This window comes from Lissotriton vulgaris, chromosome 3_1, assembly GCF_964263255.1.
Source record: "Lissotriton vulgaris chromosome 3_1, aLisVul1.2, whole genome shotgun sequence".
Taxonomy (NCBI): Eukaryota; Metazoa; Chordata; class Amphibia; order Caudata; family Salamandridae; genus Lissotriton; species Lissotriton vulgaris.
This window is the reverse complement of record NC_141689.1, coordinates 2,052,128,670-2,052,155,073: the sequence shown is the minus strand read 5'-3', so window position 1 is coordinate 2,052,155,073 and position 26,404 is coordinate 2,052,128,670. Positions and strand designations below refer to the sequence as shown.

Genomic DNA, 26,404 nt, shown 5'->3' with positions numbered 1-26,404 from the left:
CTGGTGTGCTTTCTAGCCAAATGAAGGTGGGAAGTGACTTAACTGGATCTTTGCCGCGGGTGCTCGGGCCATTTGGGCCCTCTGGATCTGTGGTCTTATCTGTAACGGGGCCTGTGCATAGCCCTTCGGGGTTTCGACCTACGGCGACAGAGTCGGGTCAGCCAATGACATCTGCAGTACCGGTCGATGGCGAGACAATTTTTACTTTCTGACGTTGATAGGATGCCGCAACAGCGTCTGATGTGGTGCCAATTGAGCTGTCCGTTTCAGACATCTCTCTGTCCCTAGACAACCTAGTGTCGGTTTTTCCTGTAGGAATGGGCAGTTTCAAAGGTGAAGAGAATATCATGGATCAAAACCCTTTCGACAACACTGTAATCCCTTCTGTAGAAGGAAATTGGTTGGCAGAACTGAGTGAGGCAAGTGGAATTGGGTCCTCTCCAGTTTCGGACATAATTTCTCCATAGGATATTGCTAGAGAGGTGTGTTACGTTTATGCAAAAGTATTAAGGAGAGCAGCTGTTGTCTTTGATTGGCAGCTTCCCTCAGTGGAACTATCCACGGACCCTTTAGTGAATGTACGTCTTCAAGGGGAGATAGAAGTGGAGCCCTTACGCCCTTATAATGAGTCTTTATATGACTTTATATTAGGGGATTTTCTGAGGCCGGTAATGAAAATGTGGCCCCGGCTATATCCCATAGGTATCAGCCCATCCCTGGGGATCCTATCTGGTAGAGACTACTAGCCGCAGATTCCTTAATGTAGAATTACCATAAGGCGTGAGACTGGATCCGAAAAACTATTTTTTGCCACAGCATCCCTCGGCGCTGGGGCGGACCGCATCACGGGACTCCGCCCAGGCGTTATCCGCGTACGTGAGGTAAGCGAGGTCTCATATGTCCCACCCCAGTGCGCCTACGTCAGTTTTTTCCTTTTCCGTGTGCAGCGCAGATCCGGTCTATGCTCCGGGCCTGTTTGGGCCCTTTTGTCTTAAACTATTGTGGTTTCTGTGTGGAACAGTGTGCGAATACCTTCGAGCTTTAAGTCTTGCTTGTTGTGTGGACGCCTTATGTCGGCGACGGAGCCTCACCTCATTTGCATGTGGTGTCTTGGGGAAGATCACAGCTCCACTGATTGTGAGGCATGCCAACAGTTGAAGCCAACGTCACGGAGGGAGCGCAGGATGAAACTTCTTTCGACACGTCTCTCCAGGTTGGCTTCTTCCCCTCACTCAGCTTCGGCGGAAGGTTTTCAAAGCGGCCGCCGTTGTTGTCGTCCTCATCCCTCTCCTGTGCCACACGAGCGTTGCTCCCTGGTGGGTAAGTGTTGCACTTTGTCCCCAGGGGCTTGCTTCCGGCCTGTTAGGGGCGTGGGTTCTCCGCGGGTGAGGTGGCCCCACGTCTATTCCTCCTGTCCATTTCCCGGTGAGGGGGCGTTGAGAGCCCAGATGTAGACATATGCGGCGGCTTTGCAGGCCTCACTGGCTTCTCCTTCCCCTCCTGGGACGTCGGCGAATCCCTTGCGCTCTGCGGGGCCCTCGGCTGCAGCGCTGGCGGCTCCAGCCCCCACGCTGACTGATTCGGTCCAGGTTTGGAGGATGTGGTGCTGTTGGGGTGCGGCCCTTCGGGGTCCCTTCTTCGGACCACGGCACCTCTGCTTCGCCGCAAACTCCTGCGGGAGTCCCCGTGGTGTCGCGTTAGGTCGCCGGGGCTCGGGTCGCATCCATGAGCCCCTCTCGGCCCTCTGGACAGGCGGCAGCCTTGTCTATGGCTGAGGAGACGCCGCTTCGGCGCCGGCAGCTGCTGGCCTGGGCGGCGCCACAGGGGTCGACAGACCACCCCCCCTTGTCCCGCTATGGGTCGAGCCTGGAAGGGGACCCTTCGTCCCCCTCTGGGCCCCTCTTGTCCCTCTGCGCGGGCGGCTGCCTCATCGGAGGTTGAATCAACCTTGGCGGACGCTCCCTCTTCTCCGGAGGGTGAGTGCCTGCTGGTGTTGTCTTCATCGGAAACAGACAGCCACGTGGTGGCCTTTTCCCCGGAGTCATCAAAAGGCGGTGATAGATTCCCCACTTCTTGGTACCTCCCTCTACTTTTCAGGTCTGGCCCTTGCCCGCCCTTCTTGGCCTCCGGGACGGCCGCCTTAGTTTGCAGCCTTCGCCCACAGGGGAGGTGCTTTCCCCACCGCAGGACCCTACGGAGGCGAGTGCGGCCTTTGCTTACGCGGTGTCCACGGCTGTGGGCATTTTGCGAATGGGTGCCCCAGTGGCTCAATTTCCGACGGACCATCTATTAGAGGTCCTCCACCAGGGCTCAAGTGGGAGGGGAATCTTACTTCCCTTTGACAGTTCGCTCCTTTCTTCTTTGACAGGAGCTTGGAGGCGTCCTGCCTCAGGGGACCCGGTGCCTCAACATCTTCTGCACCGGCACCTCCCGGCGCCGCGTGAGCTGGCGTGTCTTTTCCTTCACCCCTCGACCGCCAGCCCCCTTTTGTGGACTGCTTTTTCCTCCCTGCCGCCACTGTTGACTCTGCCGCCCGAGAGAAGCTGGCTGGAGACTTGGGTACTCAACATGTTCGCCTCGATCAGTGCTGCATTGCGGGCCCTTAACACCTTGTGTGTGCTGGCTAGGGCCTCCTCCTGTTTGTGGGAATCGGCTGAGTCTCTGGGATCCGCAGCGTCCCAGGAGACTGGTCAGGTGGACTTACGGCATCATGCGTTGGATGGCCGAGAGCTTGCGGTGTTTATTCTCCGCTCCGCTCTGGACATCTGAGATGCTGGGCTGGGCCATGGCTTCTTTAGTCGCTCTCCGTCGCCATGCTTGGCTTCGGAACGGAGTATTCCCTGAGAATATTCGGGAGCGACTCATCGACCTTCTGTTTGATGGCAGCCTGTTCCAGGCCCCGGCCGACTCCGCCATCCAAAGGCTCCTGGCAGGGCTCCATCCTCCTCCTCCGCCTTATCCTCCGTCCCCTCCTCAGTGACTCCTGAGGTGGGTTGATTTTGGTCCTTCTTAGGGTGGTGATGTTAGTCACTGTTTCTTTCCGATTTTTCTGCTCTAAGCACATTTTCCCCATGCTTCCAGAGTTAATCTGGTGGTTCCGCATTGTGGTGCGGAAAAGTTCTCCGAAGAAAACTGACATAAGTGCGCTGACGTCACGTACGCGGACGATGCCTGGGTGGAGTCACTTGATGTTGCCCCGCCCCCGGCGCGCAAGGATGCTGTGGCAGAAATGTTTTTCGGATCCGTTCTCACGCCTGTGGGTAATTCTACATTAAGGAATCTGCGGCTAGAATCGTCTCTACCAGATACATCGTTACCGAAGGTAAGTAACTCGTACATTTGTCTCTTAAAAACATTCCTCTACAAAGGGTCTTGCTGTGCAAGCAGCAACAGCTTCTGTGGAACCTAGTGTCCTTTCTCTAGTCCTGCAAGCAGTTCAGATAGCTGGAAAGTTGTGGGAAAAATAATTTCTCTTCGGTTAGTGCAGCATTGCGATATTTGAATACTGCAGGTTTTCCTACCATTATGGGACACAGTGAAGCGTTTGCTGCCTTCTCTCCCAGAGGAAGCCAGAAGTGAACTTCTACATTGGGTGCAGGATGGCCAGGAAGCAGCCAAATTTACCATAAAAAGTGGTATGGATACCATAGATTCCATGGGGAGAGCTATGGCTCAGTTGGTTGCGCTGCAAAGACATGGCTGTGTCAATCTGGATATTCTGAGGCGGTCCAGAGTAGCCTAAAAAATATGCCATTTGATGGTATACATTTATTTGGTGTACATGCAGATTCCGCTTTGCAGCGATTTAGAGCAGGTAGGTGCAACAAAGCCACCTAGACATATCTTTAACAGTTTTCATTCTGTCTGAATTTTGAAGAAGGATTGTTAGGATTGAATAAGTGACATATTCCTTGTTATGATGGCACACAGTGTAAGCGCAATCCAGGTGTTACTGGTTATATACTTTTGGTAAATTTACACGCATCATCATCCATATTTCCGATCTGTTATGATGATCAATGGAATTATGTGGGCAATTATTCTAAAGGACTCTTCAAGTGGAGCGTACTCTTTAAAGTTATTACCTACTATCCTGTGATAGGTTTTCATTATCTAGCCATTATTGTATCTTTCATTGATTTGCCTGCTACAATCGCGGTGAGAGTTTCACTGTAAAAATAAAAAAATATATATATATATAGATGGATGGATGGATGAATAGATGGATGGATGGAGTGAGGGTGATAGATAGAGTGAGGGAGGGAGATGGATAGAGTGAGGGTGATAGATATATAGAGTGAGGGAGATAGATAGATAGTGAGAGAGATAGAGAGATACAGAGATAGAGAGATAGATTGAGAGATATAGAGATAGATATAGATATAGATATAGATAGATAGATAGATAGATAGATAGATATAGATATATAGATAGAGAGAGAGAGATAGAGAGAGAGATAGATAGAGAGACAGACAGAGAGAGATAGATAGAGAGATATAGAGAGAGATATAGATAGATATAGATAGAGAGATAGATCAACAAGCAAATGTCCCAAGTGGGGGGAGCAGCTAGTTTGCTGGTGCTGGCGGCATGGTTTGGGACAACCTCGCATTAATGTTTGCAATAAGAAGACTTCAATGAAGAAGACGCCGCACACCACTTAAAGATTATTTCTTCTGTGATTTATTTCCTGTAGGTTCCCCACCTACGCGTTTCGGACACACACGGTCCCTGATCACGGTTAGAACAATAGTCCATCATTAGTGTTGGTTATTTATACAATAAACTCCATGTTGCAGATTAGGATGCATTATGGGCTTTGTAGTAATTGCTTTGCTCGATTAAGAGCTCATCCACATGTTGAGGATTACTGGTGTCCGGCACCCACAATATTGTAAAAATGTAATGTAAAAAGGATTTGTAGAGCGCTGCGTTCACCGGACGGTTTCTTGGCGCTGATCACTAACCCAGGAGGAGGCAGAGAGGGGAGAAAGAAGAACTTTATGTATAGACAAGGGTTATATCTGTCACTTTTACTTTAATTATGTATGCGCAGCATGATCACATGATCAGAGGTGAACATTTGAGTAATTCACCCTAATGTAAAAAATTGCGATTAATTAATGCATGTGATTTTTTTAGATCAAGACTGAGTGTCCATGAGTCCATAGTGGCTAAGTGCCTTTTTGTGACTCTGTCCCCAGATTTTGTTAATGCCGGGCTCACAGTCCTCCACACTAGGATAACAAATAAACTGTTAAAAAGCATATTTACATATCTCACTGTTTGGTCTGATAGAACACCAAGGGTTATTCACATATTCTCACTATATATACTGACCGGAATTCTCAAGACTGAACCACAGTGATTCTTCAGAGGGTGAAGCACATAATGCCATATTGTTCACTTCATAACAGGAAGTTCAGAAGGTCACAGATGTACGTGCATCTTCTTGTCCCCATTTCAACCCCATGGGCTTCTGGTTTTGAACCGAATTATTAGCTTTGATACAAGTCGCTACTGTGGCAAAAACTATATTGGCGCAACGATATGCCCTCTCAAGAAGAGAATATTGGAGCATATAAGATCAATTCAAAATAAGGACTACAGCTATGAGATCTCCAAACATCTGAAAATTCATCCAGACAAAACCTGGAAAGACATTAAATATTCAGGCATAGCTATTGTTAAAGAGAATGAGAGAGTTGGAAATCGCATTCAAAAACTAAGATCAAACAGAGATATGTAAATATGCTTTTTAACAGTTTATTTGTTATCAACATGTGGATGAGCTCTTAATCGAGCAAAGCAATTACTACAAAGCCCATAATGCATTTTAATTTGCAACATGGAGTCTATTGTATAAATAACCAACACTAATGATGGACAATTGTTTGTTAACCGTTATCAGGGACCATGTGTGGCCGAAACGCGTACGTGGGGAACCTACAGGAAATAAATCACAGAAGAAATCATCTTTAAGTGGTGTGCGGCGTCTTCTTCATTGAAGTCTTCTTGTTGCAAACATAGATAGATAGATATAGAGATAGATAGATATAGAGAGAGATAGAGAGAGAGAGAGAGAGAGAGATAGATAGAGAGAGATATTGAGAGATAGATAGATAGAGATAGATCGATATATAGATAAAGATATATATATATATATATATATAGAGAGAGAGAGAGAGAGAGAGAGAGAGAGAGAGAGAGAGAGAGAGAGAGAGAGAGATATATTTATCAGTAGTCGAACCTATATTCGGCTATAATGAACTGCACAGTCCCTGCAGTAGCCCATGCTTGTCCTTTTGGAAAAAGAAGTTGAAACACAGCCAATCAGGCGCTTGCACCCTCGAGAAAACTCCACAGGAGGCTAGTCCCTCAGATTTTTAACTGCAGGTCGTGTGACAGTCTTCCTGAGCTCTGCTCAGTTGTTTCTACAATTTGTTGGATTTCGTGAGTACAGAATGTTTGATAGCTCAAAAAAAAAAATTCAAGCCTTATGGCTCATGTGGGCAGATGAGGCTTTTTGAAGACCACCAAAAGGGTTGTATTTACTGCCTTTACCCTGCTCATAAAGTTAAAGACTGTAGGATTTGCAGGGCCTTTCCTTAAAAACCTTAAAGGACAGGGAAGGCTGGAGAGGCTAAAATCAAAAACCTCTGTGGATTTTTGATGAAGGCGGCAGTGGTAGTTCTCAGGTGTCAATCCAGCTGACTAAGAAAAGGAACAGGTCTGAAGAATCTCCTGTGAGACTTGAAAAAATCTTCGAAACAGTCTCATCATGAGGCTTTGCACTCTACCTCTGAAAAAAAGGGAAGCTGCCATTCTCTTCTGAGGAGAAATCTGGGGTAAAAACAACCTCAAAAACACCCCAAAAAGCTGCCTTTAAACAGCCTAAGGCTGAGTCAGAGTCTTTCAGGACCCCCTCATTGCCAGAAAAGGCTTTGTCGACAACAAAACCGCATCTGACTTTGTCGGCGCTTACTTCGTCTACGAAACCATTGACGAAGACTGTGTCATCGTTGATGAACATCTCATCGGCTGCTTCACTGTTGACGACAGTCTTTCCTCCCTCCTTCACCTATCCCCCGTTTGCGACACTTTTGTCATCGACGGTGCCTCCCTCGTCGACGCCTTTACCGTCGTCGTCGACAACTGTATCCACGTCAACATCATCATTGACGATAGTCCTATCGTCGACTGCCTCGACGATCACTACATAAATTTTGATGAGTGTCATGTCATCATTAACGGTGTCTGTATCTCCGCCAAAGTTCATCTCGTCTACCCCTCAACGGAGGCCTTCTACTTTGCAAATAACACCCTTATTATCATCCAGGTTCTCGTTCGGGATCCTGTCGACGAGGGGATTTTACCAGGATGATCATTATGGCACGCATTATCAACCTATGGAAAGGCCTCATGTATTGCTACCACGTCAAGAGCCTATGGTTCAAATGCCTGTGTAGCATTAGTGCAGGACTTGACAGCTATGCTGCAGCACTACCATACCAGTTTTCCTACTGCAGCATGTTCTTATAAAAGGCAGCCCTCTCTTTCGTGCTCTAGATTCAGCAGGATCGTCAATTCCTACGACGGAAGCTTAAGATCTTTTGCCTGCTCCTCCGATTCGGAGAGTGCAGGATTGCAGGATGATGACGAGACAGTCGCTGAGGAAGGTGAACTTACTAAGGCTCCTACTACCATCGATGAGTGGGAGGATTATTTAATGCCAACACCTTCTCCACCAGCTCCTCGGGCAATTGATTCTCCTCCAGATGACATTGGGGGTTTTCATAACATTTGGGAAAAGGTTGTTAAAATTATGAAGAACCCTTTCTCAGTACCTGCAATTTTTCCTAGAAGTGACGAGGTGTACAAGACCCCAGACGATGCCCCTGCATGCCTGACTGGACAACGTAAGCCAGAGTCGGTGGTTTCCCAAGCTGCACAATGCTGGTCGAGAAATACTTCAGTGCCAATAACTGCACCACCAGATAAAGATGGAAGGAGACTGGATAATATTGGAAAACGAATCTGATAGAGACTACTTGCCGCAGATTCCTACACGTAGAATTACTCCCAGGCGTGAGACTGGATCCGGCAAACATTTTGCCACAGCATATGTGCTCTCCGGAACGTCATCGAGGTCACATAAGACCCAGCCCGGCGCGCCTACATCAGTTTTTTCCTTTTCCGCGTGCAACGCGGATCCGGTCCTTGCTACGGGCCTGTTTCTGGCCCTTTTTTCTCCATTTCTTTTGGTGGAACAGTGTGCGAATGCCTTTGGGCTTCAAAACTTGTACCTTTTGTGGGCTTCTTATGTCGGTGACGGACCCGCTCCTCATTCGTATGTGGTGTTTGAGGGAGGATCACGGGACCACTGACTAAGAGGCCTGTCAACAGTTGAAGCCGAAGTCGAGGTGGGAGCGCCGCATAAAACTTCTGTCGCCGCGTCTCTCCAGGTCAACGTCCTCCCCTTCTCCGATTTCACGTGAGCTTCGCTCCCCGGTGGGTAAGTGTCACAGTTTGTCCCCGGGGGCTGGTTTCCAGCCTGCTGGGGACGTGGAAACTCCCCGGGTGATGCGGCCCTGCGTGTCGTCCTATCCACCGTTTCCCGGTGTTGAGGTGTCAAGAGTCCAAATGGAGACATACGTGGCGGCTTAGCAGGCCTCGCTGGCGTCTCCCCCTCCTGGGGCGTCGGCGGACCCCTCGCCTTGCGCAGGGTCCTCCTGGCTCAGCCGGTGGCTCCGGCCTAACGCCGACTGGTTCGGATCCAGGCTTGGAGGATGTGGTGCTGTTTGTGTGCAGCTCCTCTGGGGCACCTCCTTCAGGCCACGGCGTCTCTGCCTCATCGCTAACTCCTGTGGGAGTCCTTGTGGTGTCGCAGCAGGTCGCCAGGGCTCTGGTCGCAACCCTTAGACCCTCTCAGTCCTTTGACAAGGTGGTCCTGTCTAAGGCTGAGGTTACGGCTCCGGCAGCAGCTGGTCCGTGCGGAACCACTGGGGTCGGTAAACCCTCCTTGTCCCGCTTCGGATGAGGACCCTTTCCTTCTCCGGGCCCCTCTCCTCCCTCCCCACAGGCTGCTGCCTCGACGGAGGGCGAGTCGGAGGTTGGATCTTCCCTGGCACCGCCACGTGGGTTGCCAAGCGATCTCCGCCTCATTCCTGGCCACGGTTGGCAGGGGGCTTCGTGTCACTAGGTGTGGCTACCTCGGCTGGGGTCGGGTCGGCGCTGCCCCGAGGCCGGTTCAACTCCAGCTCCACTTCGGTCTCCGGTGCTGGGTGACTTTGAGGAATCTTGTTCGGCGACGCCGGATGGTACCGACAACCTGCCTCAGCAGCGGACTCTACGCCTCCTGCAGGGGTTGTACCGCGGATTCGTCTTAGGACTCCTTCTTCTCCAGAGGCAGGCTGTATATTGGTGTCGCCCTCCCCGAAGACTGGTTGCCTTTTTTGGTGTCTTTTTCACCACGTCGAAGGGTGGTTCCCTGCCCTTCCTGAGGCACAGGTGTACGTCGGAAGAGCGGCAGGTCCCTTATTCTTCGGCTCCTTCTGACTTCCAGGTCTGGCCCTTGCCCGTCCTTCTTGGCCTTGGTGACGGCCGCCTAAGTTTGCAGCCGTCGCCCACAGAGGAGCTGCTTTCCCCACTGGGGGGCCCTACGGAGCCGGATGCGGCCTTCGCTCACGCGGTGTCCATGGCTGTGGGCATCCTGCGCATGGGTGACCCGGTGGCTCACTTTTCGGCAGACCATCTATTAGAGGTCCTCCACCAGGGCTCTGGTGTGAGGGAAATCTTACTTCCCTTTGAAGGTTCCCTGCTTTCTTACTTTACGGGGTCTTGGAGGTGTCCTGCCTGATGGGACCCGGTGCCTCAACATCTTCTGTACCGGCACCTTCCGGCACTGCGTGACCCGGCATGCCTTTCCCTCCACCCCTCTGCCTCTAGTCCTCTTTTACGGACTGCTTTTCCCTCCCTGCCGCTGCTGTTGTCCCCGCCATCCCGACAGGCCCGCTGGCTGGACGCTTGGGCCGCAACATGTTCGCCTCGACCAGCGCCGCCCTGCAGGCCCTGACACCTTGTGTGTGCTGACTCGGTCCTCCTCCTGTTTGTGGGACTCAGCAGAGTCTCTGGGATCCGCAACTTCCTAAGAGGGTGGTCAGGTGGACTTAAGGCATCATGCGTTGGATGGCCGGGAGCTTGCGGCGTTTATGCTCCGCTCCGCTCTAGACATCTGAGGTGCTGGGCCGGGCCATGGCTTCCTCGGTCGCTCTCCGTCGCCATGCTTGGCTTCGGAATGGAGTATTGCCTTGAGAATATTCAGGAGTGACTCATCGACCTTCTGTTTGATGGCAGCCTGTTGTTCCATGCCCCAGCCGACTCCGCCATCCAGAGGCTCTTGGCAGGCCTCCGTCCTCTTCCTCATCCGCCTTACCCTCCTCCTCCTCCGTCTCCTCCTCAGTGACTCCTGAATCGGGTTGATTCTGGGCCTTCTTAGGCCAGTTGTTCTGGCTGTGTAGTGTTTTCTGGCCTTTGCGTCCTTCCTTGGGACTTTTGGCAGTGTTGGCTGCTGGACGGCCCTTTTGTTGATTATGTGTGTGTGTTGGAATTGTTGCACAGACTTGACCCTGAGCATGGGCTGCTTGCCAAGACTTTTGCGGGGGTGTTTTTTTCCCCGTGGCTCTTTTGTTTTTCCTCTGCTGCGGAAGTTCTTCCAAAGAGGGTTCCCATATTTTGGGACTTATCGTACCCTAGGTGGGGTAGTGGTGGCAGTCATATGGCTTGTGCTCTGCTGGTGGGTTCTGGTCACCTTCGGGTGCCTGTTCTTCATGGCGTTTTGTGTAGGTTGCTTTTGCTCCTTGAGGTTGTGTGTGCAGCCACTCGTAGTGGTGTGCTCGGGTATCTCCTCCTCTCCCTGCTCTTGCCCTGAGGTCTAGGATGAACCTATGTTCTCCCTTGTCAGGCGCCACCTACTCAGCCTTCCTTTGGCCTCCGGTTTTTCTTCTTGCTTCTGGCAGCTTTTGACTTCCAGCGCTGTTCTGGCTGGCTCCACCTGGAGTGGGTTCGCCTTCTTTTCACTCGCTTCCTTGGGTCTTCTAGGCTTCTTCTTCATCTTCCTCCCTTCCTGTCTTGGCATTGGGCGGAAGCTGTGTTGCCTTGTGAGACAGTCGGGTGCTTCGGCCTCTCCGACCTTGCCCTTGGTTCCTCTTCAGCCTTCTTTTCCCTCCTACATCCTTTTGGGGTCGGTGAGGTTCTGCTTGGGGGGGTTCCCTTTGCCTGGCAGGGACGAGGTTCTACCTGGTCCACAGACCTGGTTCCATATGGAGCCCTCTGTCCTGTATTGGCTGGTGGGGTCCTTTCGCAGATCCTCCTTCCCAGGGGGTATTGCTAGGGTATCTATTCTACGTGAAGGAATGTGCGGCTAGTAGTCTCTATCAGATGTACGAGTTACTTAACGTCAGTAACGATGTATTTGGTAGAGACGATTCTAGCCGCAGATTCCTTCATGGCCCGCCCTTCCTCCCCTATTCTGCGAGGACCCTTAGGTTGGTCTTCGGTACGTGCCTCCTGGTGGGGGGCTGTATCTCCTGTGAGTGCCTTCTTTGTTCTTGACGGGTGGCTCCGTCTGGGGGTGGTTCATTCCTCCTTTGGTTCTTTGGAGGATGGGGTCCCTGTGTTTCGGTGCCCTGCTGCTCTCTACTCCAGGTTTGAGGGAGATTGCTTTCTATCCCTGTCCTCCCTCCCCTCCCTTTCTTCCATTGCTATCCTCTGATTGAGGGTCATCTGGCCATGTCTTGCCCTTGTCCCTTGTGGGTAGTTGCCCTTTATGTTGGGGTAGCTTGGAGGTTTGTTGTCCCTGACTGTGTTGGGACTGGTCCCCTTCCCTGCTCAGGATGGGGGTTGTGGGTTTCCTACGTGTACCATGTCCTTACGCATGTTCCTTGCCTTCGGGGCACAGAGGTGGGAGTCTGTCTATGTGCTGGCAGGGTGGTTGCGCAGGGCTCTGCTCGCTTCTTCTTCTTGCCCTGCCTTGGGTTCTGCGGTGTGACACTACTGTGGGTGGTGGTGTTAGTCACCGTTTCTTTCCAAATGTTCTGCTTTTTGCACACTGTTCCCATGCTTCCACAGTTTATCTGGTGGGTCAGCGTTGTGGTGCGAAAAAGTTCTCAGAAGAAAACTGACGTAGGTGTGCCGGGGCGGATCTTATGTTACCTCGCTGACGTCACGTGCGCGGACGACGCCTTGGCGGAGTTGCTTGATGTTGTCCCGCCCCCGGCACGCAGGGATGCTGTGGCAAAAATGTTTCCGGATCCAGTCTTACGCATGGGAGTAATTCTACGTGAAGGAATCTGTGGCTAGAATAGTCTCTACCAGATACATCGTTACCGAAGGTAAGTAACTCGTCCTTCCACGCCCCTGCGGACTCTGCCATTCAGAGGTTCTTGGCGGGGCTTCGGCCGCCGCCTCCTCCTCCCCCTTCTCCCCCTCAGTGACCTGTCTGTTGATCGGTTTGGGAAGTGTTCTTCCGTTCAGTGACCTGTGAGTAGCTCTGGTTTGTGGGAGGTGTTCTTCCATTGGGGTGTGTCGCCCCAGTTGTGTGATCTTTGTGCTTCATGTTCATACGAGTTCTCCTTGTTGGGACTGTGGTTCTGTTGGCTGCTGGCCGGCCCTTCTTGACTGTCTGCTTTTGCTTTGGGTTTCTACACCATGCTGGCCCTGAGACTAGGCCTTTTGTTTTTTCTCTTTGGCTGCTTGATAAGCCTTCTGCGGGTTTTTCCGCAGGTCTTTTCTGTTGTCCTCTGATGCAGAAGTTTTTCCTAACAGGTTCCCATGTCTTGGGACGTAACATGCCATATGTGGGGTAGTGGTAGTTGCATTATAGCTCTGTCATGCGCTGGGGAGCTGTGGTCGCCTTCGGGCCTCTGCTCTCCGTGGCATTACAGTATGTTGCAGATGCAGTCCTCTTGTTGATGGCTTGGAATGGCTTGAGTTGTGCCCCGAGGTGTCCTTCTCCGGGGTCGCTGCGCTGCTCATCTGGTCTGGCCTGCTGTCTGCTGTCTGCTGCCTGGCGTTATGGCTCCGTCTGGTTCCACTTCTTTTTTTAGACCGTGTGTGCGACTCCTCACTGGAGCGTGTTTGGTCCCTTCTTCGCCTTCCTGCGCTCTGTCTTCGGCCTGTGTCTGGCTTGCCCTGATTACATCATTCCGTGGTGTTCTCGGCGTCTGGCTGTGCTTGCCGTTGCTGACCTACTGTCTTTCTGCACCATTGTGCCTTCTTGGCGCTTTAGTTCTTCCAGTGGGCCCTGCATTCAGTTCTACCTCTCCTCCCTGGGGGATGAGTTGGTTCTTGTGTTCCTTGTCCCTTTTTCGGGCGCAGTCTGTACCTGAGTAGCATTGGATCGTTCTTCCTGGGTGACCTCGGGCTCCCCGTCTACTTCCGCGTTCTTATTGCTGGCGGCCCTGTTCTGTCTGTTCTATTTCCTTCTGGCTGTGATTGTCTCAGCTGCCCTCTTCACTGGGTATGTTCCCGGTAGTAGACTTGCCTTTGCTCTTCCTCTATTCCTTGGAATCTCTAGGTTGCTCTTCTCCCTCAATGCTCCTCTTCATTGCCTTGGCTGGAGGCTCTGTTGTCTTGTATGGGCGTGGGGTGCTTTGGCCTCCTTTCTCCTTTCCCTTGTTTCCTTTACTGATTGAGGACGGGCTACCTCTTTTCTTTTCTTCCCGTATCCCCTCTGGGGTCGGTGGTCTTCTAAGTGTAGGGGTTTCCATTGCCTGGGGGGGGACAGGGCTCTCCACCCTGTCCGTTTGAACCGTCCCCTGTGGGGCGATCTGTTATGTCCAGGTAGGTGGGGTCCTCTTGCAGACCCTCCTCCCCTCTGGGTATGGCTAGGGTATCTACTCTACGTTAAGGAAAATGTGGCGTGTAGTCTCTAACAGATGTACCAGTTACTTACCTTCGGTAACGATGTATCTGGTAGAGACGATTCTAGCTGCAGATTCCTTCATTGCCCGCCCTTCCTCCCTGGTCTGCGAGGACTTTTATCTTGGTCTTCTGCACTCGCCTCCCTGTGGGTGGCTGTGTCTTCTATGAGTACAATCTTTCTCTCTTTCTGACAGGATTTTCATCCTGTTTAATTGTTCCGTTTCCTCCCCCTTTGGCACATGGATAGGTTTATAGGTACTTCTTTGCCCTTATGCTTTGGTTGCTCCAGGTTGGGGCCTACCCCCCCCCCCCCCCTCCCCTTTATTACTAGGGTTCTGGGCCCTCTGCTATCCCCAAGGTTGGGGTCGTTTGGCTGTGCCTCTGCGCTTTGTTCCTTACGGGGTTGTCACACTCTGTGATGGGGCTGTCTTGAAGTTTTGTCGTTCCTTGTTTGTCCCGGACTGGTTCCCCTTCATTGTTTTTGTTTGGGGTTGTAGTTCTGCTACATGTATTACCATTTTTTCATAGGTTCTTTGCCTCCAGGGAGGGCTATTTTCGTACTGGCAGGGTTGCTGCTTAGGGCTCAGCTCTGTTCTTTATTCTTTTCCCTGCCTTTGGGTACTGCAGTGCTTGGTACTTCTCTTTATGGTGTTGTTCTTCACCATTCCTTTTTCCATTTTTTAAGCGCTTTCGGACACTGTTCCTTTACTCTCACCGTTTTGTCTGCTGGCTCCGCGTTGTGGCGCGGAAACGTTCTCCAAAGATAACTGACGTAGGCGCGCCGGAGTGGGATTTATGTGACCTCGGTGACTTCACGTACATGGACAACGCCTGGACGGAGTCGCGTGATGCCGTCCTCCCGGCAAGCAGGGATGCTGTGGCAAAAAGTTTCCGGATCCAGTCTCACGCCTGGGGATAATTCTACGTTAAGGAATTTGCGTCTAGAATCGCCTCTACCAGATACATTGTTACCGAAGATAAGTAACTCGTACATTAAGTAAGACTTATTTTATAATCTTAGAGTTGTTTTTGGATTTCTGAAAGATTTTCAAAACAAATCTAATCCAGTCGATTTCCAGGTCTCCTCATGGGATTTGAATATTCCTTACATTTTTCATGGACCCTTCATTTACTTAAATTTATGTTGTAAAAGATATCCTTTCTGCTGGCATCTGCTTAGAGGGCCAGCAAGAAGAAAGCCCTTTTAACCTCATTACCCTTTATCTCAAAGATCAAAATTATGCTGAAAGTGAAACCTGCCTCCCTTCTGATGGTGGTATCATTATTTCAAATCAACCCAAGTTTTTTGCCTTCCACATTACCCATTCATAGATGAGGAGAGACTGCATAGATTGGACTCCAGGAAGGCTCTTGGCCACAATACTGTTGAAGTCTAACTTAAGGTGCAGTATGTCCAAGCTCTGCTCAGCCTGAGTTGCCCAAATTGGGTGAAGTAGATTTGGTACTTAGATCTATTAGAACTCCTCAGTTCCCCGTTTACCCCGGAGTGGACCTCTGGCACTGCAATTGCAATCTTGGAGATTGAGTGTTGACAGCTGGGGTGCTTTACTAGTGGAAGCCGAATACATCACCTTGACTGCCCAAAGAGTTGCTGCATGGTCTGTCTGTGCAGGCCACTAGACTGAGTTTGTTGCTGGGTGCCAGTGAAGGTTTGAACCCTTTCCAGTCTGAGGTTTTGTGTTTTTCTCTTCCATCGTAACAATGCTTGGCAGTTGGCACTGTGAAGGGATGTGTAGTTGCTTGGTCTACCTTAATGCACATACTTGATCAACCGTCTGTTTAAGTCACTTCTAATTACTTGTATTCTGTGAGGTCTGCTGTATCCATTAACTCCTACTCCACGCATTGTTCCACTGTCTGATTTCAATTTGATGCTTATTTTTCCTAATGGCTTTGCCATTCAAACCGATGTACAGTTGGGAGGTCCTTTCACCCTGAAGAACGTATTTCTAGTGACAATAACTTTGACATGGGGTCAGCAATTTTGAGGTAATTTCCTTATAGCCAATTGTCACTGTGTTATTTAATCCTGATAATTCACATCAGCCCTTGTTACTTAGTGGTGTGTCTCCATTTCTCAGGAGCCAATCAATTTATCGTGTTCATTCTTGTTTCAGTAAGTATTAGGAGGTAATGTATAGACTAGACCCTAGGCCTGCAGTGTCTTACTACATAGGCTGCACACTACAATACAGAGTGGATGTTTAGCTTTTTTTGGGCTTTGCTGGAGCCATAAACTGCAAAGCATTTATTGAGCATACTATTTAAAGTTGGATTGACCCTTACATAAAGATCTGTAATGTCCTGGCCAAGAAAGATTCTATGGTTGGCATCCATGCATGCTTTATGGGGGCCAAGGCAGCTTTTGCAACTCTTACAAGGGGCATCCTTTTGTCTAATATTTTTCTGGTGGCCACTTGGTCTTCTTTGTACACTCTTGGAAAACTTGAATGCCCCCGGGTCGAGGCACACACTGATGGATACAGTATTGCTAGACTTCCTTGGGTAATCAACTCCACCCTGTGCCAACTCCTGCAGGGTATTATTACTTAGGCCTTCATTTATAAAGGCCCTAATAAAGTGGGGATTCAGAAGATTCTGCATATCGGTCAGAAAGCAAAGTTACTTACCTTTAGTAACAGTACTTTTGGTAGATGCTGTATTTTGCGGGTTCCTCACTGCTGTTATTTCTTTCCTGATGAGTAAGTTCTGTTGATAAGACCACAAAGTATGCAAATGTATTATGCGCAGTGGTTGTTGCTTATAACTAATGCCAGCCTACTAGCTAGTGCTGTATATGTAATTGAATGCCATCACATCTGGAGCAGACAAAGCCATTGTCGAAGTCGCCCATGGAAATACACTAACCACAATAATTATCATTAGCAAGAGTAAGTAACTTTTTCTTTTGCATGTCTTCACTTGCGTTATAGATGGTGTTTATCAAACCTATCCTCTTATCCCACTTTATCGGTGCTATAAACTGGGGGGGGGGGGGGGCGCAACTGTTAAATTCTAAGTAAAATTTGATTTCAAGATTGATTTCAAGATTTCCATATGGCATTGGACCCCCACTTAATTTGACAGGAAATGTTACTTTTACTTTAAAACATTTTTAAATTGTCATTTTTATTAAGAAAATAGTTTTAACAATTTACGTTGTCTGAATTGTAATCCCTTCCATCAAGTGGCATATCTTTCCCCTTCAAGGATAGTACTGGAGTGGTGTATTTCAGCAATAAAAATAGTTGTAGCTCCACACACAGCCAAGCAGATTATTTGCAGTGACCAATTTGACTCTAAGACAGTCTATAAGATTGGCTGAAACATACAGTAATATCAGCAACTTTGGGGTCCCAGTCTGAGATAATGTTGGAATACTTTTAGCCTTGCTGAGTTCCTACTTGGTTTTTCAGTTAAGAAAGGGACCCACACCACCACATGACTGGAAATCCAGTGAGCTGATAATTGAAACAGGATAAGAAGCATTCCAAATTAATGCAGGAATCCCTCTCACTTAAGGTTAGTAATGCCCTTAAACTGCCTTCCATTTCAGAAAACACCTTACTCCTGTAACGGTTTCCTTACCCCACGACCTGTATTCACGGGCTCTGTAACACCAACAACCGCCTGTGACCCAAAACGCTCTTCTACTATTAGCACACCGTCTAAGATTATACCACTTCATCATGGCTCTTTTGTTCTCACCCAGCGACCATCTCACACCATTACTGATTTGAAGCCAAGCATCTCAGTAAAGCCAAAATTGTAACATTGGTTCTGATTTTGTCTTGCAATCCCTCCCTTTTACTTCTGTGTTACACGCCATTCCTCTTGGCGGTTTGGTTCTCACTTATAAAATAGCAAAAATAAAAACAAATTACCTAGTGTATGATGGAAAAGGGTTGCATATAAATGCTAACATGCATACTTTTCAGACTATTTTAGTGTTTACTTATGATGCTTTTCTATTGCAGATCGAGTGATATTTCACTATGTATTTCACATATTAAAACCAGTTATCCACCACATACTTTTTAAAGTAACAGACTATGATGTCATTGAGTTTACTGTTGATTTGGTTTGGCTTTTTCAATTGAGGAAAAACCTTTACTATAGTTTGAAAATACATTTTCTTTCCAGAGGTGGAACTGATAGACAATTTGGATGGAAGTTCTAATTTCTTTCGGGTCGTGTACCTTAAAAAGCAACGTTTCGTGAATAATCCTTCTATGCCTGTGATTGTTGCATTTTTTCAATGCAGTAGTTGTGTAAAGCATGCAAAGGGTAAAAGATTAACGTGAGAAATGTTTATATAATTTTAGGGTAAAAGAAACCTTGCAGTAGACGCAGTCTTCGCTGTAGGAGGTCCTTATGATGAAGATAAAGTATGTTGTGAGCAATCCTTGTTAAATATTCACTTAAATTGTATTGTATGATCATTACTCAATAATGCATTTTCCTTTATAAATAGGACAAGGATGAGACTGAGGCTGAAAAGCAAGTGCAGGCATGTGAAAATTATGATAGAAATGAAGTTGCCAGTGTTACTACAGATACATCAGAGCAGGAAGAAGAGGACGAGAGTGAAGGTCTCCCAGTCTCCATAAGTAAGTTGGAAAGAGAGTGCATTTCCCCCATTGTTGTATTGAAAAGTATGTTGTCTGTGTTCTATTCTGACCCCCAACTGCCTGTATTTGATATCTCATAGAGCATGCCTTTAAATTTGTAGGAGCTTACAGTTTCATAGAAGTTTTATTGAACATGTTTGAATGTATCTATAAGGTACCTTCAGCATCGGATTTTCTCTGTGTACACATGCTGTTTGGAAATACCCCCCAGGAAGCTCCAGCTGAGAAAAAATATTGACTATATTATTTTTGATGAATACTTAAGCCTGCAGATTCCTCACCTGTACCAGGCAGTTGCCCCCACCCACCTTTGAATAGATATGTAAGGGATTAAGTACTCACACCGTATACTCTAATGACAGAGCAATTAACTGAGGAGTTCCATCACCATATAGAGGAACGAGGCCAAAGTACGTTTAATTGTACTTTATGTCACATAATAAATGGTCAAGTCAAGTCAAGTCAAGGTGGACATATGCTTGCATTCTGTGTGTGCATTTAACTTAAATAAAGTCTATAAAAAGCTAAAGAAGTTAAGCAAACTGATAAGATTCAAATGCCCATTGATCAACCTGCGAGAGGTCAATCTCTAAGCAAGGCCTGTCAAAATGACTAAGGGCCTGCATCTTGTTTGTGACAGGAAGGCATATATTTCTATTAGAGGAAGTGTGATTGAGAATTCCACCGGTATTGTCGGTCAGCAGTAGACTGCCTGGTTGTCACCGACTGTCCAGATGCATTTGGAGCCGTTTACAAGTGTTCACATTGAACTCATTTGTAATTACACTCTTCTATGGACGCAGAACTGTTCCTTTTTTTTTTTTTTAATTTTTTTTTTTTTCAATAATTTTTTTGTTTGTCCTCATATATGCCACCAGTTAATGACTGCTCTAAAATAGGCGCTCTTCAAGCCACTGTCACAAACTATCCTTTCCAGCCCTCGTGTTTGTGGATAGCTGTAGAAGATTGCCCAGAGGAATGGTCGTTACCCGTCCAACTTCCTTTCGGATTGGTTCTTGCAGCTAAGGAAGGACAGGACCACTTACCTCTGGCATAATCATTGGACTATTGTTACTTTTCGATCCAGGCATTCAATGCTGACCACAACCTGACAGCTTTATCACCCCCACATAAAATATCAAATTTACTCACCGCCACGATGTATTTAAGACAGTCTTCAAATTTCGGGGGGGATGCAGACTTCCATGAACTGTTCCTTATAGAATTATATCTAAGCCGTGGAATGCTCTACCCTTGCCCTTGAGAAGTAAGAAGGATCTTTCCTCCTTTAAAAAAAGTTTAAAAACATACCTCTTCCCCAGGATAGCATAAAGATCGAGGCAGTATAACATCGCGTATGGCTGGTCAAAGTCAAAGCGCCAGTATACCCTTTGGGTGACAGTTTCGCGCTATATAAATATGCCATACAATACAATACAATCTAAAGATAAATAAAAGAATTCCTAATATAATGAATAAAGGAATTCTGAATGTGAAACCGTATTAGTCTATCAAAAAAGATGACAACATTTCTTAATGATTCTTTTAGTCTGATCTTGACTTCTTGCAAAACTCAGCTCAGCCGAACTGAGTTATTGATTCTTTTGTTATTCTACTAGATTTTAAACAAAAATATATATGTGCAACTGTGCATATTTTGTCAATTAGAAACAATTTTTAGGTGCAAGTGAAAAATAAATAAAAAGCCCATGTTAAGTGACTATAACAACACATCAAGAGAAGTGACTATGAAGTGACATAAAAAAAACATTGAATTTATACGGTTATATGTATATCGTAGGACAACTAATGCTTCTTAGGACAATAAAGAAAGAGCGAACAGAGCATTTCAGGACTAAATCCTTGTTTGTCACTTTCCATGCCCCCAGGTTATCATAGTCCTGATGGGACCCTCATATCACTAATGGGGTCAAAACTTCGTCGACACCAATGAAAGGACAGTCTTTAGGCAAAAGCACCCGAACTGCTCTGGTTGCTCTTTATTGTCTCAAGAACCATTAGACGTCTTACAATATACCAATTGCCTTATAAATTCAGTGTTTTAAGTCACTTAATTGTCACTTCTTGTAGATGTGGGATCTGATAAAGACTTCTAGCTGTAGATTCCTTACCTTTGAATTTCCCAGGTGTCAAGCTGGATCCGGAAACTTGCTGAGTAATACCCCTTGTGCACGCCGTCGGTTGGCTCCATTCGGCTCCGTGTGACAGCATTGTTAGTGTTGGTTATGTTGCCACGGTACCTATGTAGACGTCACCCAGACGAGCGGACGTCCGTTCTTTTGTTTCCACGCCAGTTAACCGCCGATCTGGGAAGAGCTACCCCTCTCTCGCTTTTTAACAGGTTTTTTCTCAACTTTTTGTCAAATTCCACATTGTCGTGTGCGGGGATGTCTTCGTGGAAGACCGGGATCTGAAAGCGACTGTATTTATAGATTCCTTACCTTTAGAATTACCCATAAGTGTCAGACTGGATCTGAAGATTTTTTTCTTTCTCAGTACCCCCTCATGTCAGTAGGTGGCATCAGTCGACTCCGCGTCCGTCGGCGTCGTGTTAGCTGGGATGATGGTGCGGTGTCTATTTAGACGCCGCCCCTGCACGCGGACGTCGGCTCTTTCTTTTTCTGCGACAGCCTAGCGCAGATCCCGAGAGAGCTTGCCCCTTAGTCAGTTTTTGACTAACCTTTTTTTACTTTTTGTCACCACCTTTTTTGAGTCTTCCACTCCAGGTACACAAGGACTGTCCCTTCGCCGAACCGGATTCTAGCCTTATGACTCCTGTCACAAGCTGATGTCAGTCACAGAGCCACACTTCATGTACCTTTGGTGCCTGGAGAGCGACCGCAACCTGAAGGCGTTCTCTGACTGTCGGGCCATGAACCTGAAGTCTTTGCAAGAGTGGTCCCGAAAGCTTGTGGAGGCCCGACAGTCTGCTCCATACCGCTCGAGGTCCCGGTCGAGAGGAAGGTATCAGGACCTGTCGCGGAGCCACCATCACCATTCGTCCTCTAAGTCTTCGCACTCCTCGGGTAAGTCGAAGCACAAGAAGAAGGGGAAGAATCACTGTCGCTCTTAGCCCCATCTGTCTGCCGACGCGGGACGGGGAGCGTCGTCGCTCTCCAGCTCAGTCCTCTGAGCCTACTTCGGGGACGGCTCCGCGCTTCCCTCCCTTTCCTGGAGCCGGAGCTTCTCCTGCCCAGCTTGGTAGAAAGCTCGAAACGCTTCACAGCATTTTTAGGCAGCCCAACTCTGCCGGGGCACCTTCGGGCCCAGCGGACTCAGCTGGGACCCTGGGCGACTTCTGGCTCCGGCATCAGAGGGCCCCCGAGGATCCAGGCCTGGATCGTGATTGGCACCGGTCGACCTCACGGTACCTTCCCCAGCTCTGTTTCCAGTGACACCCTGCTGTCGGTTGTGCCCCTGACCAGCGTCGACCCCAGCCTCTCCCTACTCTGGACACAGCGCCAGACCGACTTCAGTACCGACATCAGAAGGTACTGTCGTACCCCTGTTCATCCCTGGTGTTCCTTTCGGCCCTGAGTGACAACCAGAGGAGGTTTGGGAGGGGTCTGTGGACCCTTATCTGACCATGTTAATGAGCTGGACTTGTAAGAGGACCTGGGTGATGCCAGTGGTTTGGATACCTCCCCAGACCTTGACATGCGCTCCCCCCTACCGTGGCTATGGAGGAGGAAGCTGCTTATGCAGTGGTGTTGCATAGGGAGGCTGAGGTCTTGGGCCTTGAGATTCCTACGGACTGGATGATTGCCCAATGCCACCGCCCAATCCTGGGCGACCCACTTTTCCTCTCCCATCACCCGACACCCGAGAGCTCGGTGGTCCAATCCTCATTCTCTAAGGGCGCATTGCCTACTGCTCCCCCAGTTAGGGAATCCAAGAAGCTGGACCATCTTGGGAAACATATGTTTTCTTTCGCCAGGATGTGGGATATGGTTGTGCAGGTGCTGCCACAGTGCCCAGAGGAGGCCGCGTCGTTCTTACCGGTGCTATGGCAGAGGGTAGAGACGCAGCTAAGTTCACCACAGATGTGACCTGGATACCGCCGAGACTCTGGGCAGAACAGTTTCCACGTCAGTAGCCTTAAGGCGCTACGCCTGGTTGAGGACGTCTGATGTCCAATGCACTTTGCTGGACATGCCGTTTGATGGCCATCGCCTTTTCAGTGACAAGGCACTCGAGCGCTTCAACGATTCTATGGCTACAGCCAGTATCCTTGGGCCTCGCGGCAACCTCTCGCCCAACGCAGTTCGCTTTTTGATTCTTTCGTGGCTACGAAAGGGTTGCTCCACCACGTTGGTCCCAGTCCAGCCACCGACCCACGCCAGCCACCTAGCCTCAGCGTGGCCGCCGACGTTAGACTCAGCGACACGGTTGTGGGTCTAGCGGGTAGGCCAGTCCACCCATCCCCCCACCCCTGCAGCAGCCTCCAAACCCTCCTAGTCCAACCTTTCAGGGCCACCAGAAGCCACTGGGCGGCAGGATTCGCCATCACCCTCCCCACTGGCAAAATATCACGTCGGACAGGTGGGTTTTGCAGATAGTCCGAAGGGGCTACTTCCTCCCCTCCGAGACTACCGCTCCTTCCTTGCCACCATCTTTCCATCACATGTCAGAGGATCATGTGGCACTTCTCCACTAGGAAGTTGCAACTGTCTTTGCAAAGGGAGCTATTGAAAGGGTCCCTGTGCCTGAAGTAGGTTGTGGTTGTTACTCCCACTACTTTGTGGTACCCAAGAAGGACAAAGGCCTGCGTCCTAACGTAGACCTCGGCGCCCTCAACCACTTCCGTCGGAAAGAGAAGTTAAAGATGCTCATGTTTGCACAGGTTCTGTCTGCCCTTCACCCCTGAGACTGGATGGTAGCATTGGACTTGCAAGACGCATACTTCCATATTCCCGTCTTTCCAGCCCACAAACGTTACACACGGTTCATGGACATCTGTCAGGTCACTGTGTGCACTTTGGTTCAGACTTTCAAGAAGCATTATTGCCTTAACAGTCCGGTCTGTCAAGAGGGGTGTTTTACCTACTTTTTTAGTTAGTCAGTTCACAGACCCACATTCTTTGGAGGTACTGCTATAGTATCTTTTCTCAATGTATGAAATCTGTAGTTAGAAGTATCCATTAGAAAAACAAGTTTCCTTCCTTCTGTGATGCTCCTTCTGGTTGTGCACTATCTAACCGCAGATTTCTCTCCGACCCTCCCACCTCCCCGTTCTATAATTCCTATTTACTTATGTTCTAGGTCCCCATTTAAAAATCTACACACTAGTCATTCAAATTACCGATGGTTTCTGCGTCTAAGAGTGCTCGCTGCCTAGGAAGCAGCTGACATCATTGTTCAAGAATGGCACATATATTCTTCTCTGCTTGCCACTTCTGGACCAAAATGATGTGGTTACAGGGCTGCACGACGCCACCTAGTGGCACACAGACTAGACCCGGAAACTTGTAGAGCAGTTCTCCGGACACCTGGGGAAAAGTACTAGGTTTGTACTCTTTCCAAGTAGGGCCCCTTTCTTCTAGACAGGATAAGGGAGTTAAGCTTCTAAAATAGCCCCTGTTCACCCCTTGGAAGCTTGGCACGAGCAGACCGGCTTACATCAGAGGCATTGTGTAAAGCATTTGCACAAGACACACAGAAATCCAGTGAAAACACTACAAAAGGACACCACACCAGTTTTGGAGAAATAGCCAATATTTGTGTAACAACATGAAAACTGTAAAAATACAACATACAGTACAGTACCAATGAATATTGCAAGAATCAACTTAAAATACATTTCCTCGAAGTCGCTAGCTCCATGCATGGCTATCACGGCGTCGTGAACAACCAAATCCAAAAGTTCAGGCCGACCGCAAGGTCACGCGCCAGCTATGTTGTCCGGAAGACCCGCAAACACTACCTTGGAAATGCAGGGAATCATGAACCTTGCGATGGCCTCCGAAGGAGCAACTTTGATCCCGGAGGTCGGTGCAGGAGTTATCAGGCCCTTGAAGTCACTCGAACTCAAAGAGGTTGCAGTAAGGATCTAAAAGAAACAGGTTAGTATTAGATTCCTTAACTTAGAATATCCCCAGGCGTCAGACTGGATCCGGAAAATTTTGCGTAGCAGTACCCCTGCGCGTCGGTAGGCGTCCTCTGCGGCTGCGTCGTTGGCGCCGGGATGACGTAGCCGGAGTACTTAGACGCCGCCCTCGCGCGCTGACGTCAGTTCTTTTTTCCACGCCAGCAAGCGCAGGTCTGGAGAAAGTGGTACCCTTTAGTCACTTTTTGACTAAGCTTTTTTGGATCCTTTTTGGATCCGTTTCGAGTAGTACGACTCCATCGGTGCCGGTAGGGATGCCCGGGTTCAAGTCCTGTGCCGACTGCAACCGACTGATGTCGGTTACCGACCCCCATCGCCGGTACCTACTTTGCCTGGGGGCCCGACCATGATGACAAGTCGTGCCCCGACTGCCGGCGTTCGAGGTCCCGGTCCGGAAGGAGGTTGAGGCACCGGTCGCGGGGAGTCATCACACCTCGGCGTGTCGACACCAGTCATCGGTCTCCAAGTCCTCAGGTAAGAGGCACAAGATTCGAAGAGGCGACAACGCTCTTCTGATTCCCCCCGACGCTCGCGCGACGCGGCCGGGGATTCTGGTGACACCGCCCACGCGGCTCCGCCGCAGGCGTCGTGGACTGCTCCATAGCAGTCCACGGTCCCTGGGCAGAACGCTACGCCTGAGGAGATCGATGCTTTCCTCATGGCCATGAGGTCGCTCACTCCTCCGTCTGGTTCCGCGGCGCCTTCGGGCCACGCGGCCCGACTGGGAGCCCAAGCGGCCCGGGTGCTTCGGCGCCGTCGGGTGCTTCGGCCCCAGCTCCGTCGGCGACTTCGGTCCCGACGCCGCAAGGCCCCACTGGATCCGGTTCCGCATCCGGTCGACGCTGGTCGACCTTATGACCCCGCTGGCGTCGACCCCTAGGGTGTCACCCCCGGCACCGTCCCCGCACGACGCCGTCCCTGACCCACCCCTCGGTCCGGATCCATCACTCGACGACGAATAACAGGTGATGGACGACGAGGGAGGCTGGGAGGGGTCTGAGGACCCTCTGGCACGTGAGTGCCGGTCATTTCAGGACTGGACATAAGTACATGGGGAGGCTAGTGGCCTGGATACCTCCCCAGACACTGGTTTTGTCTCCCCTCCTACCGTAGCTACGGAGGAGGGGGCTACTTATAGTTTGGTGCTGATGAGGGCGGCCAAGGCCTTGGCTCTTGAGCTCCGCGTCGCAAAGTTGAGGTCCAACATCCTCACAGAGGTCCATAAAACGCAGGTAAGCTCCCCAGAGCCTCTACTGCCGTTTAATGAGGCTCTCACGGACGTCCTGTTGGGCACTTTGTCCAGGCCCACCACAGGTCCTCCTGTAGATAGGAACGTCGATAGGCGCCACCGCCGTGCTTCGGGTGACCCTAGTTTCTTGAAGACCCACCCCACCCCTGAGAGCCTGGTTATGCAGGACTTTACTTCCCAATCCGCATTCCCGACTGCACCGCCGGATCGGGAATCCAAGAGGTATGAGTAATTCGGCAAGAAGATGTTCTCCTTCCTTAGTTTGGGGTTGCGATCGGTCAACACTGCGTGCCTCTTGGGCCGTTAAACCCACTCCCTGTGGGATACGGTTGCGGCCGTGCTGCCTGAGTGCCCGAAGGGAGCCGGGGTGAGGCTCGCTCAAGCCCTCGCGAGGGACGAGACGCAGCGCGGTATTCCATACGATGTGGACTTGATACCACGGACTCGCAGGGA

General features: G+C 49.5%; 1 protein-coding gene across 8 annotated transcripts in view; it reads left to right on the top strand.

Moving 5' to 3' along the window:
• PCM1 (pericentriolar material 1) overlaps nt 1-26,404 on the top strand; it is a 1,333,387-nt gene that overhangs the window by 1,068,336 nt on the left and 238,647 nt on the right. For 6 of the 8 annotated variants that reach the window (XM_086962572.1, XM_086962569.1, XM_086962567.1 and 3 more), the window contains 2 exons: nt 18,270-18,332; nt 18,419-18,554. In XM_086962572.1, coding sequence (XP_086818698.1) covers nt 18,270-18,332; nt 18,419-18,554 — 199 coding nt within the window. The remainder of the gene's footprint in view (nt 1-18,269; nt 18,333-18,418; nt 18,555-26,404) is intronic. The other 2 variants (XM_086962571.1, XM_086962570.1) reach the window with 1 other exon arrangement.